The following is a 16,948-nucleotide window of genomic DNA, read 5'->3' as shown; positions in this document are numbered from 1 at the left end:
ATACCAAAAGCTCCCTCAGGATAGGGAAAGATCCCCCCGGGTCGTTCGATACTCCCTATCGTCTGACTTCTTCAATATATTGCTGGATAAATAATACAAGCCGCAGAGCTAAACAGAGAAGGTACAATCTTCTATAAGAGTGTGCAGCTGCTGGCGTACGTCGATATCATTGATCGATCACTAATTTGTTGAGAGGACCAATGTCAGTTTCAACTCTGGGTTGCCCAAGGTATGACTGCCGAGATGTTTCAACCTCAGTCTTGCAAAGGCTGGACAATGGAGTAGAAATTATCAGAATGTTTCTAACCCCCCTTCTATCATAAAACTTTGACCATTTGCGTTCGACTGGATTTTAAGCCTTACATCATGAATGCTTATTATTATAGTAAAATTAATACGGTTTTTAACGGTAGAAGGCATTTTATTTTGGGTTCTTAGTAAACAAATAAAGCTTCTATTAAATTTATTTAAAAACACATACAAACTTATGCATAATTTCTGCACACATGTATGTATGTTTGTAAAAATATTGTTTGAGTACAAAAATTTAAAATCTTAACAATAATATATTTCCTAAAGATATTTCCTATTATGGGCAACAATACCTCTTATTTTCATGTCGGGAAGTTTTAATTTAAGACTTATTCCCGCTCATCATCTATAGAAAGCTTTATTTCTTGATAATGTTGCACATTCGTAAGCGCTATAAGACTATCCCTGCCGCAATTGCTTTTGCCTAATGGGGCGTGACTTACTACCCCCAGCAAATGATATCGTCCTTGGATATATCTGACGAAACCACCACCACTGTCGCCTCGACAAATATCGCCTGAGGTTCCTTTGCGCACAACACAAAACTTATCATCCGGCAAATCATACTGTTTATCATTGCTGCTTAACCTCTCAATGCAACTGTGATAGGACACCGTGGTTACTTCCACTTTCTGAAAGACGTCGACATAGTTACTGCTCTCTGTGGGACCCCATCCGACTATGAAGCCATCGAGGTCATTCTGCACGGTGGCGGCTTCCAAAATGCGAGGTTGAAAGCAAATCGGCTTCACGGAACGATCGAATGTGAACGGCTTCTCTAAGGTAATAATCGCCATATCCCCGTTAAAATTATCTCCGGAACCTTTATAACTAAAACAACACAATCATTTTTTTCTCTTCACTATTATTAAGTATACTCACTCTTTTCGAATATACACTTTGGTGACATTGATACCATCAGCGCTAACATAAAGATTTGCCATCTTTGCTGGAGACACTTTGAAACGCCAATTTTCGTACTGTTTTTCATTGGCTTCATCATAGACGCAATGGGCGGCTTTATACAGTAAAAGAAGAAGACGAAATTATGTACATCAATAAATATGTTTTAAATGAGGCACATATACACTCTTCTATATATGTATATGAGTTTAATTCTTGTATTATCGTAAAATATAATATAGTTCTCTTCGAGATTTAAATGTCCATATTGAAGCCAAAAGAACCGAAATTAAGTAAGCATTATATTAGGAAATCAAAACGAGATTCTGTTCAGCCCGCAGTTTGGGAAATTTACTAAATTTGCTCTTGTGTTGCTTAGTTGGTACAAATGTTGTGGTAATACAAAATTTGGAATTCCAAGTTCGAAAATGATTTTAACTGTGCAGAAAAATGTGATCTGAACTCAGCTCTAATATCTCCAAGAATTCAGCAGTTTCCTTGACTTAATTATGCTTTCTGGAGGAGCTACTATTCTGTAAGTCAGCTGTCGGCTAAATTACCGGTTTATCACTCAAAATTAGCGCAAAATTGGAATTGAATAACGGTTCATGTATCACCTAAAACTAATAGAGATAGATATAAATGACGGTTGACTATCTGTCTGTCCGTATCGTTCGTCAGTTCAAGCTATAATTTGAGTAAAAATTGAGATATCTTCGTAATCGGACCACTGCCACTGCCACGCCCATAAAACGCCATTAACGGCAAACGTATAAAATACCATAACTAAGCACTAAATTAAGATATAAAACTCTAATTTGTTACAAGGGATCACACTAGCAAGGACCTGTGGGCAAAAATGTTGAAAAAGGGGGCGTACCCCTCCTTCAATATGTTTAATGTTCATATCTCTTAAACCACTAAGGGTACAACAACCAAATTCGCTCAGCGAAAATATTTTTTTTTTAACTCCTACCGACGGTGAAAAAATTGATGAAATCGGAAGATAACCCCGCTCACATCCCAATTTTCAGACGTTTCAGAATGCTTCGAAGTACAAAGCCAAACTTTAATCAAGACTTTCTCAAAAGGATGTTTTCAAAGTCGGTGACCAATATTACACGAAAACGGCTAAACCTGATTCCTTTCCAATCCCACCAAACCCTTAGCATAACCTTTCGAGGCGTCAATCCTGGTTTTGAGACCATTTGTTGAGCTTCACCACGCTTGGACCATGACCTTTTTCGCACATTATTGTCGTATTTGATCCACTTTTCGTCTCCTGTTACCATTCGCTTCAGAAATGATTCAATTTCATTTCGTTTCAGCAAAAAATTGAAGATGTTTATGCGGTCCATTAAATTTTCCAAATCATGTGGTACCCAAAAATCGAGTTTCTTTGTGTAGTCGCCCATTTTTAAATTGTTCAAAACCGTTTGATGATCAATGTTAAGTTCCTTAGCGATGTTATGGCTGCTTATGTGATGGTCGTGGTCAATCTCTTTCATAATTTCATCGACTTTCTCAACGATAGGTCGCCCAGAACGAGATGCATCTTTCACATTGAAATTTCCGGAACGGAAGCGAGCGAACCATTGTTGTGCTACACGAAATGATGCAGCATCGTCTCCGTAAATTTCACAAATTTAATTGGTGGCTTCCGTGGCATTCTTCCTTTTTTTATACAAAAATTTCAAAATACTATATAGCGAATTTCTTTATTATTTTCACGCATTTTTCTAACTTTTTTCAAATTACCCGAATAAAATTTTTTTGGTTAAATGAAACTTAACTCTCACCTTTCCAACACTATATGGTAAGACACAATGTGATTGGTAGCACTCGAGATATTCGACTGCAACGACATCTATTGATACGAAAAGACTTTTTCGACTACCCAACATTACGTTAGTTTTCGTACAGCCTTTACCATCTGCCTACTTAACTTGGGTGTTTAGGGAGCAGGGTAGTTTGGACCTATTGCCCAATTGCCATATTTACCAATATTTGTTCACTCTGTTCTAGTATGATATAAAAATTATATTATAGCCTTTGAATGGTCAAACAGTTGCACAGAGTCTTATGAAAAGAGGAACATAATTTTTGACTTTGACATTGGTGTTAAGCGCAAAAATAAGTTTCAGAACAATATTTTTAAGGAATAAGACGTCGAACTTATCTGCTTGATATACTAAATAAGCTTTTAACCGAAAAATACTCTGCTAATATTTAAACCAATTCGAAATAGCAAACTCGGATCGCAACCTTTAGCCTTTTCTTATTTATTCAACAATTTACCTGTCACGACGAGGCGTTTAGAAACTATGGATCCGCCGCAATTACGCTGAAAATCCCTTTCGTTTAGGTTGACATAAATGCCCACATGCCACGGAGCCTCAGCAATTTTAATCTCTACGCCATTGCGAGCATATGGCAACCCAAGTTGTTGCACATGTCCACATTGAATTTCGCATGGTGTTCTCGGGTGATTCCAATTGTAATTATTTGTACAGCGTAAAGTAGTTTTTTGGGCGAAACTAAAATGGCAAGAACATTTTTGATTGCGTGATGGAGAACAAAGAAATACGTAAATATTTACTTACTATTTTTTCTCATATCCTGTTGCACACTCGATTTCCGCAATAGTGTTTGGTCTAATTTTATCACATACGACAGGCGCACTGTCGAAGAAGCAAGTGGCCACGGTAGATTTATCCTCATGTAGCATTGCTGCATCGCAGTATTCTATGAATAAACAAACACATTTGTACGGGTCCGAATCCACCTTGAAAGCTTACTCACCGCGATTGGTGCAGACTGGCAGCCGTTTGTGCCAACCGCCGTTTGTGCAGAGCAACACGTCTTCTCCGTCTAAACTGTAGCCGGGTTGACATGCAAACTTAACAAGCACATTTGTTGGCACACTCGAACCGACGGCGATACTCGTACCCAAGTATACATTCGTGATTATTGCATTTGCAAGATTGGCAGGGATTTGGCACTTATTTCCAATTTGTAGAGCTGTTTGTGTTGTAGGCTTCTCCGTTGCTTTCGGCGTTGGTCGTACGCCGGAACCTTTCTTTCGTATTCCACCACAGAGAGCGTACGATTCGTCCGAACCGTCGTGACACTCTACGGTGCCATTACAGGCGGCTTTACCCTCAATACAGGCACCGTAGGCGCATCTATAGGCGAAGGACTGGCACGTAAATGGTGCGCATTTTTCCAAGGTCTCGTCTTCTCCCTCCGGGCAGTCGCGTATGCCATCACATAACTTATCACTATCTATACATACACCATTTTTACACTGCATTTCCGATTCACTGAAATATTACGAAATTAATTCCGTGACTTTAGTATAGAGGTTTGTAAGTATTTACCCACATTGACCGCGTATTGCGTTGTTCAATTCGATACTTGTCATTTGACATATGGTTGGCAGTTCGTCCGAGTTATCTGCACAGTCCTGTTTTTGATTGCAACGAGTTTTACCCGTAATGCAGGCGCCATAGGCACAACGAAATGCGAAAGTCGGACATGTTGTATTGGTGTAGCAGTTTTCTATAGTTTCATCCGAGCCATCGGCACAATTGATAATACCATCACAGAGATATTCACTTTCCAAGCAGTCGCCATTGTCACAGCTCCAATCGCATTCTGTTCTCTCTAAAGTTATTGAATAAAAAGGAGTTATTCTGGGTACTAATGATGGAGCTAACCCGGGGGGACTCTGAACACTTAAACATTTTCGTTATGTAGATAACATTTAAAGAGTGCGTTTGAACTGCAAATGTACTTACATACATATGTTGAAATTGAAGAATAACCAGATTTTCGTTTTGGTACAAATGCAGTTCAAGAGTTGTTTCTATGAAGTTGACTCAATTTGAATTTGGTTCCTCTGTTTTCTAGAAGTGATTGTATAAATTTGATATTTGTTGTCGAAGAACGTGTACAACTGGAAATTTTAAACCCATTGTATACTTATTTTGCTTAGTACCTTGTATGCAAAAAAAATATTCAGGTTTCATAGTAGTATTGATTCTACATACATATATCAGTGATAAAAGTTTAAAAACCAAGTAGAAGAACCATTGCTTCTGGTCCCATAAAGTGGAATGATTGTGTATTTTTCATATAATTGAATAGGAGATAAGGCAGACATACAATATCTCATAATTATTTTTTTTATTTAGTTGGAAATCCCAACTTGGGCTATCGAGTTCTTGAATTCAGCAAGCTGTAGCAGTCGACACGGTGATAATACTGAGGCAGAAGAAACCAGGAGCTCTGCTTTAAATTTTGAGTCTGTTTACGAGTGTTTTTGTATAAGTGCAATTTGTTTACGAAGAGGCACACGTATGTATGTATGTTTACATGTACGCGCTTTTAAGACTCTCTTAGATCTCTTTACAATTTGCAATAATTTGTGATTTACACAAATGAGTCAACAAACAACAAAATACTAAGAATACGCCACTTTTTCATAAATTTCATAAATAAATTAAGAAAAATAACTCAAGCACAAGACAAAAGTTTTAAAATTTTTACTCACGAAGGTGACCGCCGCCGATAATTGCCAAGAACGCTATCAAATATATATTTATATGCTTATTGAATGAAAAATCAACAACATTCGAGCCCAGCATAATTTAAAACTAAAATCACAACTGCTCCGTGATGTAAATATGGCACTTAACACTGTTGTTTCTCAGTGTCTCTGTCACACGATAACTTTTAACAGAGCTTCACAATCGCCACTTGAGACATCGTCGAGATCTCGAAAGCTACTGAAGCTGCCGGTTTGTGCTCAGCTTCATTCTCAAATGTACGAAAGCCAATGTACAATTATACATAGTAGTGCACATATTTACATACATATGTACTGCACACATACATATGTGGTTTGATAAGCGGCGATATATTTTTTAGCTATGGAGACACCGCGAGCGTAAAGAGAGCGCGGGTTTAGAATTTTCAAATGCTATTTGCTCGCCCTTGTAAAAGCTTTTGTTTTGTTTTGATAATCCAATGGCTTGAATCTCTTGTACCTGAATTTATAAAGCATGAAACCAAAATTATATATCTAGTCCTGCCAAAAGTCCTGTTACAAGCTTTCGCTGATATAAAAAAGTAACTATAATATATATTTAAAAAAAAGTTCCTTTTATTTAATAATGCATATTTTAAATGAATAAATGAAGAAGAAGATATATTAAATGTACGACGTTAAAAATTGTATTTGAAATGGTTATCTTTCGCTTTCATGCAAGCTCTCAAACGAATCGGCCATTGATGTGCGTGCTCTTACTGTTTCTATTGGCCCTGACGACGCTGCTCGAACCGCAGACTTTTTGAGAATCTCCAAATTTTTATGAGTTATTTGCCAGGCTATGTTCTCCAACTATGATCACATTGTTCATTCGACTTCCAGACGACCAATCATCTGCAGTTATGAAAGCTGGAATATTGCTTTTAACCGACTGCTGGGGTTTGAGCCTTGTGTGCTGGAGCAGAATCCTGCTGAATGATCCAATGTTCTCCATCGAAGAGAGTATTGCTTAACTGCTTTACCGCGCCTTCTAAAACATGCTGCTGGTAAATTTTCATCACAGTTTTAGCCCCTTATTCACAGAAGTGAAGCTGTGTAATTCCTTTACAGAAGATTCCCCACCAAACCATTAAGCAGCTGCATGATGACCATGTTGAACCTTTGGAATAATATTTTTTGTATCTTTTGAAGTTTGTGCATAGATTTTGTCATTTTACTTATTAAATGCTTCTTTATTAGTGGAAAATATTTTAATACTTTTATGGCCGTTGACGGCTTGTATCTGTTGAGCTTAATTTGCTTTGATCGTGTTGCGAGCAGATTACTAGTTTCCGTCAGTCGACTTTCATGTGAAGATCAGCTCAAATAAGTCTTGAAATTGATATCCATTTTCATTGATAAAGCTTTCTGTTTTCTTGTTGGATTTCTGCGAATCTGTTCGCGAACAGTTTTTTTTGTTAATTTGTTTCGAACCATAGGAGCACTACCATTTCTCTTTCTCTCTTCAACTAGAGGTGTTTCGGAAAAACTATCAATAGAATTCTCGAAATATTAAGTGTTTTGAAAAGCTCATAAATTTCACTTGATACACTTACTTATGAATAAAATACAATTATCAGCTATATTCACTGTATACTTTGTCTGTAGCAGCCGCAAAGGTTAGACGTGTTTTATGAGCTTGACGATTTTCGTGTGCTAAAAGAAATTGGTCAATTAATTTGTTAGAGAATTTTTGGACAAAAACAGTACAATAGCGAAGTCCTAGCCTCCATATTCGCCAGACATGGCATCATGTGACTTTTTCCTATTTCCAAAAATAAAGAGAACCTGAAAGATCCGTCGTTTTACAAGATAGATGAAAGCCATGAAAGAGTTAAAGGTTATTCCAAATATCGAGTTTGATAAGTGTTTCGACGATTAGAAGAAGCGTTGGCTTAAGTGTAACGGATTTTTCAGTAAAAGCGCTACAAAAACGGTATGGAATATCAACGAAATTCTTTATTCCTTTCAGGCACGCTTGCAGAAGTTCAAACGCTGGATTTCAAGCATAAATCGGCCGATACTGCTGCAATTTCACGTTCGATATTCGTACGAAGTTCATCAATCGTCGCTGGCTCATTGGCTTAGACTATAGACTTGACGTAGCCACACTGGAAATAGTCTAAAATAGTCTAACGGCGTCAAATCGCATAACTGAGACGGCCAATTGACTGGGCCATTTCGTGAGATAACACGTTCACCAAGCTTGGTTTTCAATAAATCGCTTGTGACATTCGCTGTATGGCTTGTGGGTCCATCCTGTTAGAACCACATATTGTCCAAGTCCATATCATTCAATTTGGACCAAAAATATTTGATTATCATTGAGCGGTAGAGAATCTCATTCACAGTAACGTGCCGTTATTGATCATCACGGAAGAAATACATCCCAATGACGCTGCCGGCTCATAAACCGCACCAAACCGTAATTTTTTTCAGGATGCAATGGTGACTTATGGAGTATATATGGATTGCTGTCTGACCAATAATGCATATTTTCTTATTGACGAAGACATTCAGCCAGAAATTAACTTCATCGCCGAAGATGATTTTTCCATGAAAATCCGGATAATTTTCAAGTTGTTGCTCAGCTCAATTCACGAACATAACGTGGAAGAACGGTCAATAAGGAATATTTCCTGCAAGTTATGCTCGGATTTGTGGAAGAATAAAAATTGGCTTTTGCACCACGATAACGCCCCTGCTCACACATCGTTGCTTGTGTGCGCGACTTTTTGGCCAAAAACAACACACTAATGATGCTGCAGCCACCGTATTCCCCAGATCTGGCCCCTGTGACTTTTTCTTGTTCCCTAAACTGAAGAGGCCCATGAAAGGACGACTTTACGCTTCTCTTGAAGAGATAAAGACGGCATCGAAGGAGGAGCTGAAGAAGATAAAAAAAAATGATTTTTTGAAGTGCTTCGAAGATTGGAAAAACCGTTGGCACAAGTGTATAATATCTCATAGGGATTACTTTGAAGGGGACAAAATAGATGTTCATGAATAAATAAATAATTTTTGAAAAAACACAAAATTCGCGATACTTTTTGAACACACCTCGTACGACGATTCTAGTGGTCAAGCGGCTTCAGTTCTTGCGTTAATTTGATTGTGTAAGGATGTAAAGTCAAAATTCGCCACAACGACGTTATAGCGATGCCCACCGTTTGAGAACGACGTATTCGAGAGTGATTTGTGTCTTCCTCAATTGATGCTCTAGCGGCAGCAATATTCTCAACAATGCGGACACTTCTTTATCTTACTGGCACGGAAACATTTTGTACTGTGCCTGTGAATTCAAATTTTTCACTAGAAGCTCAATTGTTGATCTCACAAGACGACTATGATGACCATAAATTGGTCGTAGCGCAGTTGAAGCCCCTGACTTCGAATTTCGGTAGTAAATTTTAATAATTTCGACTCGTTATTGGATCGTATATCTTTCCATGATGAAATGGCAAACCTTACTGAAGAGATATATGGCGTCGTTAGCTGTCCCTATCGGTCTGCTTTTGTAGCGTATCTACTTATATCCGTTATAATATCGAAAGGGGACTATTTTGAAGGCAACAATATTGATGTAGGCGAATGAATAAACATTTTCTTCAAAACAAGAAAATTCCTCGTATACTATATGTATATGTATGTAAGAAATCGATGAAGTGTATAAACGTAAGCGAATTCACAGTGTAGAAATTTCCAAGTTTTTACATATGTAAGTAACTTAAAGAATGAATGACATAAAATACTTATTTGACATTACACATACGTTCGCACGCAGTTACAATTCTTTGCAACTTTGAAAATTTTTGTTCTTAAAATCAAAATAAAATCCATTTTATCGAAGAAACAACATTTTGAAAGCATTGACCTGCTACTACAACATGCAAGCGCAGCGTAAAATGTATATTCTCTTCGGAGTGTCCATCTTCATTGTGGTGTGGTGTCTGATTCTCATCATTTGCCTCTCCGGTTTTTCGCATGAGTCACGCAAGTTTCGCGCGATACTCTTTGTTATTGTTGTCGTGGTACTCTTTCACTGCCTTATCGGTGACTTTATAAAATTTCTCGGATACGCGTGCTACTCAGCATTGCGTAAGAAACCCGCTGTGCAAGAGGGTCCTGACGTAGGTCGCTCTTCGATCACCTACAATTACGATGAGGATGCGCTTGTGCGCTTACAGTTAGCCAGCCACGAGGCTGCAATGTACACAACACCTTCGCATTATAACGAGTCGCTGAATCTCAAATACAAACAAATCATCAATGAGCTGCGACTGTATGGATTGTATTTCGTATTGCTGTTGCTCTTAGTGGTGGGTTCACGCAACTTTCAAGCTTATTACAACACGGAAACGCTAAAAACGGTGCTGCTAGAAAAACGTTTGGACGCGATCGGACTATATTATGTGAATACTTTAGATGATATTTACGAATATATACGACGCATTGTTATTGAAGCTTTCAACCAGGGACACGACTACAACGAGAAGGTGATAGAGGAGCCTGGCTGGATACAATATAATATCGCGAAGCTTCTAAGCGTAGTGCGACTACGGCAAGTGCGACGCGAGGAGCCGTACATCGGTTTGAGTACACCAGATTTCGATGATAAAAATTTCATGCCTCGTTGGCAGCTGCCTTACGAGCAGTTACACTATATTTCTAAGTATATACATACTTACGGCCCTTGGTTAGCGGGACAAATGGATTGGAGTATGTTTACTGCCAGTCATCATCAGGGCAAGTTGCACACGTACGACGAGAATAATGGTTATGCAACATTTCTATCACGCGATCTAAACAATAGTCTGAAAATACTGGATTATCTGGAGAAAGCCCATTGGTTTGATGCGCGCACCGCCGGCGTTTTCATCGACTTCACGCTCTACAATGCCGATTCGAATTTATTTAGCGTCTGCACAATTTTGTTGGAGTACACACCATTCGGAAATGTGCTCTCTCATGTTGATGTTCAGAGCGTTGGGCTGTTGTTAAATGTGGACAATTTGCCTGCCGTGTTTTTGATCATATTTCTGCTCTACCTTTTTACATTGATTTATTTTCTCAAGCACCTGGTTTTGAATTTACTGTACAAGACGAAAATGTCCGCTTCGCCATGGAATTGTGTGGACGGTGTTATAGTTCTACTGAATGTATTTATCATCATTTTGATTATTGTACGTGAGATTAAAGTGTCGACGTTGATGTCAGAATTCGAGGAGTCGATGAAACTGGAGTTTATAGATTTCCGTGTGCCGGCAAGTATTGACTATTTAGCAAATTTGACCATAGGATTTCTCATTTGTCTGACCACCGTACGTTTGTGGAAGGTGTTTCAGTTCGCCAAACCGTTTCGTGTCTTCACACGCACTCTGTATCGTGCGCGTTGGGCACTACTCACACTTCTGGTAATCATCGTCATTTGGTTATTCGCTTTCGGCATCAGTTCGTACATAATAAATGGCAATGACACCGAAAATTTTACACATCTCTTGAAGAGCTTCACCGCATCGATGAGTTACTCATTTGGTTTCAGCAGCACAGTTAGTCCGTATGATCTTGGTTACGGTGGACTCACACTTGGCTTCATTTTGTATGCTTTGTTAATGTTTGTCATTGCCATTGTTCTGCTCAATCTGTTCATTACGCTGATCTGTGACTTTTTTTCGGAAAACAAAAGTACACCGGAAGATGATGAGGCGAGAGAGTTGAGTTTTTGGCAATTTCTCAGAGTTGAATATGGCGGTTGTGGACGTTGGTGTAAGCATTCGTTGTGCAGTTGTTGTGTGAAGCGTATTTACAATCCAGAGAAAGGAGATGTTAAAGAAGGCATTGAGAAATCTGTACTGAAAACAGAGAAAAACTTAAAGAAACGTAAACTGGCAGGCCGTGAAGACAAGGGTCCTCCTTACGGGCGCCAGTTAAGAGACCTCAATCAAGTACGTGCAATGGCGCGAAAATTTAGCGCGCAGGTGGCACTATTACGACGATACCAACGTTGGCAGCAGTATTAACCATAACCTTTAATTTTGTTATTACATTAGTATTTGTTGAAAAGGAACAATAAAAATTATTGAATATACATTTACGATGTTTCTTCTGAGGTGAGGGACATTTATTCAACTAAGTCTGTTCAGTAGCCGCTCTTCTTAAGGGGTTACATGGGTTTACGGGTTTCAAAAAATCGAATTTTTCTTATTATCTTATTAAATTCTACAACATCTATAGAATATTGTCCTAAATTTTCAAGTTCATCCGAGTAATTGTTTCGGAGGTACAGCTTGTTTTTCTCGAAACTGTGTTTTTGAAGTCGGTTGGCAAGATTTCTCGAGAACTTCTCAATCGATCTTCATGAAATTTTACACAGGTCTCTGAGATACAATTTTTGAAGACTTTGACGAAGGACTTTTTTCGATTACAACTGTTTGAAAAAAATGTCGCGAAATTTTAATTTTTTTGTAAAATTGTCTGCCAAAAATCCAAACTTCAGTTTTTTCTTTCGTCTAAGTTCTAAATTAAGGTTTTAACTAAAACACGTATTTTTTCATTTTAGATGATCCTGTAAAGAATTATTCTGACAACGCGGACTTCTCAATATATTTATTGTCTTGAAGGTTAGGTTATGTTCCACTGGCTAGCTAGAAGTTTAGGTCGCACAGGATGTCAACGCTTTTGCGAAGTTTAATATAGACTTATTATATAATTCTGATGCTTCGTCTAGTCCCATTGAACCGCGAATCTTCTAGCTAACTAAGACTAAAGATACTGCAGTATTCCGGAGGCATGAAGGATCGCCTAAGATTCAACTCAGAGCAGTAAATCCTGTACCGTTGTCGCATAAAAACTATACTAGTTCCGTACTCTAATAATATGACTTGTTTTGTAGTGTTCTTTAAAGAAGTTATACCTGTTGAATAACTGTTTATGTTCACGAAGAAATTAAAGAAATGAAAATGTTCTGGGGATTCAATAGTAAGTATTATCTCGAATTCTCCAACTTTCGAATGAGAAGGTATCAAATGCTTACTCCATTCCTTATGAAATTCAAAAAGCCGTTTAAAATGTATTTTCATGAATACTTTATTTTGTAAAAAATATGTAAAATCGTTCTAGTAATTATATTTATTAATGAAGCGAACTAAGGGTAGGAAACCGTAGAAGGTGAGCGAAAACAGGCATGCCTTTGAAGAGAATAGTGTTGAAGTATTAAGTATGAGCTGGATGGGATAATGAATACTTAATTACTATTATATAAATGGGTCAATGTATAAGTGATTAAACTAAGGTGTACAACGTAAACAGTAGTACGGGTGGATGAGAGTAAGGACAGCATAAGCCGGGTACAGATGCCAGTGGTCTTTAATATTACAGAAGGTTGATTTTTATATACTACTCAATAAAGGCGTAGATTTAGGGACGTCGCTGCTGTTGCGATGGTGGCAAATATTCACGATTGCTATTTGCGTTAGCGTTGCTACCGCCTGCCGGCACACTGCCACCGCCGCCGACACCAACACCACCGGGTCCATACGTAGACTGCGCGACTGCAATCGGTGCAACGGCAGTATTGAAGGCCTGCCCGCCGGCTGGCGAGCCAGTAGGAAAGCGACCAGTATTTGCATTGTAGCCCGCAGTCGATGGCACTGGAGTCACTGTGCTAGGGATCGCGCCGAAAGCGGTGGGACGTAGATTGGCAGCACCGAAAATACCACCAGCAGAGGGCAATGTAGGGCTTGTAGCACGTAAGCTGCTGCTACTAGCTGCGCCTGGATAACTGGGCGATTGGCGTGCTCCTAATGCTGCGCCGCCCCCAGTACCGCTGTAAGCGCCTGCAGTGCGTTGTTCGCTACCATAATCATATATGTAAGCATTGTTGGCATATAGAGCAGGCGCCGTTCCGCATTCAAATTGATTCCACCACACGCACACGAGGGTCTCCTGACTAAAGATCGTGCCATTCGGACAGAGGAAAGAGTAGGTGCGATTGAGTGCGCAAATGTGAAATACTTGGCACTGCGCTTCAACGTCCGAGTAATAACCAGGCAGTTGCTGTGCGCAATCGAAATTGGTTTGTGGCACCTCCGCATATATGGGATAATCAACGGCTGGTACACCCGGTATGGCGGAATAATCACCTTCGCCACTATAGTCCACATCGTTAAGTCCCGAAACGCGTGGTGTATTACCGTATGCCGACTGACCGCTTGTAATGCTCGTCAGACCACCACCGAATACGCCTCCACCACCGCCGCGTTGTTGTGACGCCAAAATAGGGCGCTTACCCGCGTTGAAACCACTGCCAGTTTGTAATGTCGCAGCGTTTGTAGCACCTGTATACGGGCCTTGTCCAGTGGCACCTAACGCTGACGGCTGCGTCCCGAAGCCGGAGAAAGGTGCAGTCGCAGCGCCGCCGGTGCCGCCATAAGCTGTGCCAGCGGTGGATGGGAAGCCCAGAGGCGAAGTCGGTGTGGCGGCCAAGGCGTTGCTGCCGACGGGCACTATCGGGCGCAAGACATTTGAGCTGCCAACTCCGCCACCACCGGCGTTCGCAATTTCAGGGCGTGCATAGTTGTAACCACTTTGCGCCTGATGGGGAATAAAAAAAAGTTAATCAAATATGTCCTTGTAGTAGCCTAGAAATGAGACTCACCTGGGCACACGTGCTGAATAGAAAAAGCGAAATTCCTGAAATGATACGAAAGAGAGTCTTTTATAGCAAGTAAAATGAAAATGCACAACACACATAAGGCGATACATATGCACAAATTTGTATATGTTTCGGCCACTGCAGCGCGAAATGAATTAAAGACGTCCGCTGCTGCAAATCAAAACGCTTCGGTCAAAGCGCGGCGCTGGCCCAGTTTTTTAAGGCCAAGAGCATGCCCCTAGCAGGCGCTGCATGTGATTACAATCTATTGTGGCCAATTTAAATGCGAACATTTATCATTGGTTGTGGCGGCGTTGGCGGCACCGACTTTAGCTGGGTTTAGCTTATATTGGCCGTAGGTATGTCAACACTTTTTGCTCCTAAAGCACTTGAAGCTTGAGTCTGTTCTTAGTAGGCAGGTATATGCATATGTAAGTGCATCTGAAGTCAGTAAATTTATAAGATTGTGGAACTGCATACCAATGTTGGATATATAAATGTGCAATTCGTATTTAAGCCGCACGTGCCACACTCACCGTATTTGCTTTTTTCATTTTTGCTTTGCTGCCGGCTTCCGCTGTTCGTGGCGCGGGCAGCGAATGACCCTGATTTCTTAAACCATTACCGTTTGCAAATATTCAGCTTCGTATTGCTGTATACGCCTATTTATACTTTTGCATTTGTTCTTTATGCGTTTCGATAATTTTTCAAACTTCGTGGTATTTTCAAACTATCTTTAGAAATAAAACAATGTCGTGTTAGTGACACCATTTGTGTTTCAAGAAAGATTGCACTGATTTTTCATCAATATTAAAGGGCCTTAGACCTTTTTACACCCTTTTATGGAGAAGTTAATTGATTCTAAAATTAATTATATATTGTACAAAGATAGAATTTGGTTTCAATTCCTGAGATATTATAGCAAACTAAATATTATTGACATAGAAAGTGCTATGTATGTAGGGTATTATGACTTTTTGGCTTTAATAACAATTTATCAAGGTTAAAAAGAAAAAAATTTGTTAATATTTTTTTCCTTACAAAATGAGTTTTAATATTAATAAATTCAAATTAAATTAACAGTGAATGTGAAAGTGGTTTCATCTTCAGTTTTATAACTGTTTTTGGAAGTATACATGCGAAATTTGTACTGATGAGTTAGAGTGTTCAAGGTAGAACATCCCTTCAGCGACATTTAAATTGAATGACTTAAACTAAAATACGTAAATTTACAAAATTTTCTTTTTGAAATAGTAAAGTAAGGTTAAATTTACAAAATTTTCTTTTTGAAATCCTAAAACAAGTTTAAATTTACAAAATTATCGCTTTGAAATTCTTCGCCTAATTCAGAAGTTTAACTGAATATTATACGAAAAAGTGAAGGGTTTCGTGCACCAAGCATTCATGCAATTTCCAAATAAACTGTTTTATGATTTTAGCGTGCGCACAACTTTGACTCATTCACAGTAAACTGAAGTTTGAAAAATCTCAAAGCAACCGTCAATGCTTTATTTAGTTTAAATTTTTACTTTCACTTACCTAAATAATTAAATATTTTCAACATATTCGCCACGTTTCTGAAGCAGTGAAGCAGCCCAAAATTATTTTTCAGAATAAGTAACTTTCAAAGAATTTTATTTATTTTATTTATATTTTGTTAATTATTTTAAGTCAACTCTGTTCACTAATATACAACCGATTGAACACAGTTTAACTTTCACACTTTACCACACGGCGTATACGCAACTATTATTTGCCTGGTCAATATGAAATGTTTGAACACCAGCCGACCGATCGACCAACTGACATTGCATTTGTGTGCATGGCTCTCCGAGTTGCAGCCCTTTTTATACCATCAAATACATTTTTGCCGCTTGCAAACGCTCATCTCATCCACCAACAGTTTGCTGGAGCGCTAGCGCTGTGGTCTCCACAGAGAAGCCTCATAAGATTGGAGCTGGAAATAGCATAAAATTCCACAGCAAACTATACAAATTCTATTTCCATTCTAATTGTGTAGAAAGAACACTCAGCTGTTATACAATTCGTTAGTTGGCACTACAACTGATTGATTACATTGGTGTTTATTGTTTTTCGCTACATTGTTCGCTATGCAGTTGCAGTTGTTGGTGTGTTTTGCATTACGCTGGCTGTTTGTTGCATCTTTGTCGAATTTACGATATGTGATTTTTTATCAATCCCCTGGGCACATGGCTGCAAGCATAACTATACAGGCATATGTATTTGTGTGTATGTACATAAGCCTCAACTCGTTGCTTCTCGGTTTTGTGACGTCGCTAACAACTTGTTCATAATTTTTGCTCATTTACTTTTAGCCTTTTTCTTCGTGTTTGCATTTGAATGTAGATTTATTACCGTGGATAATCCTATTGTTTCTTTGGTAGTCCGACCCGGCCCATTAATTGAATTTAGTTAATCAAATGCGTGGTTGCCATATGGTACGTTTTTCTTGTGCCAACTTTTGTTTG

The 16,948-nt window shown here is 38.9% G+C and overlaps 3 protein-coding genes across 3 annotated transcripts; 1 reads left to right on the top strand and 2 right to left on the bottom strand.

Moving 5' to 3' along the window:
- Positions 1–446: 446 nt before the first annotated feature.
- LOC126765086 (modular serine protease-like) lies at positions 447–5,991 on the bottom strand. Its single transcript, XM_050482704.1, has 7 exons — positions 5,771–5,991; positions 4,596–4,881; positions 4,018–4,538; positions 3,819–3,960; positions 3,514–3,752; positions 1,195–1,330; positions 447–1,143 (listed from the first exon to the last, which is right to left on the bottom strand). Exons 1-7 carry the CDS (start codon positions 5,862–5,864, stop codon positions 642–644), a joined length of 1,920 nt encoding a protein of 639 aa, XP_050338661.1. The 5' UTR covers positions 5,865–5,991; the 3' UTR covers positions 447–641.
- Positions 5,992–9,693: 3,702 nt separating this feature from the next.
- LOC126751310 (polycystic kidney disease 2-like 1 protein) lies at positions 9,694–11,826 on the top strand. Its single transcript, XM_050461467.1, has one exon. The coding sequence runs from the start codon at positions 9,694–9,696 to the stop codon at positions 11,824–11,826; it is 2,133 nt and encodes a 710-aa protein (XP_050317424.1).
- A 1,041-nt stretch (positions 11,827–12,867) lies between these two features.
- Positions 12,868–16,730, bottom strand: LOC126765142 (elastin). The gene is made up of 3 exons (XM_050482730.1): positions 15,999–16,730; positions 14,463–14,497; positions 12,868–14,398 (listed from the first exon to the last, which is right to left on the bottom strand). The coding sequence occupies exons 1-3, from the start codon at positions 16,021–16,023 to the stop codon at positions 13,223–13,225; spliced, it is 1,236 nt and encodes a 411-aa protein (XP_050338687.1). The 5' UTR covers positions 16,024–16,730; the 3' UTR covers positions 12,868–13,222.
- Positions 16,731–16,948: the final 218 nt, after the last annotated feature.

Source organism: Bactrocera neohumeralis, chromosome 2, assembly GCF_024586455.1.
Source record: "Bactrocera neohumeralis isolate Rockhampton chromosome 2, APGP_CSIRO_Bneo_wtdbg2-racon-allhic-juicebox.fasta_v2, whole genome shotgun sequence".
Classification (NCBI taxonomy): Eukaryota; Metazoa; Arthropoda; class Insecta; order Diptera; family Tephritidae; genus Bactrocera; species Bactrocera neohumeralis.
The sequence above is the reverse complement of the archived record's forward strand: the minus strand, read 5'-3'. Positions and strand labels throughout refer to the sequence as shown.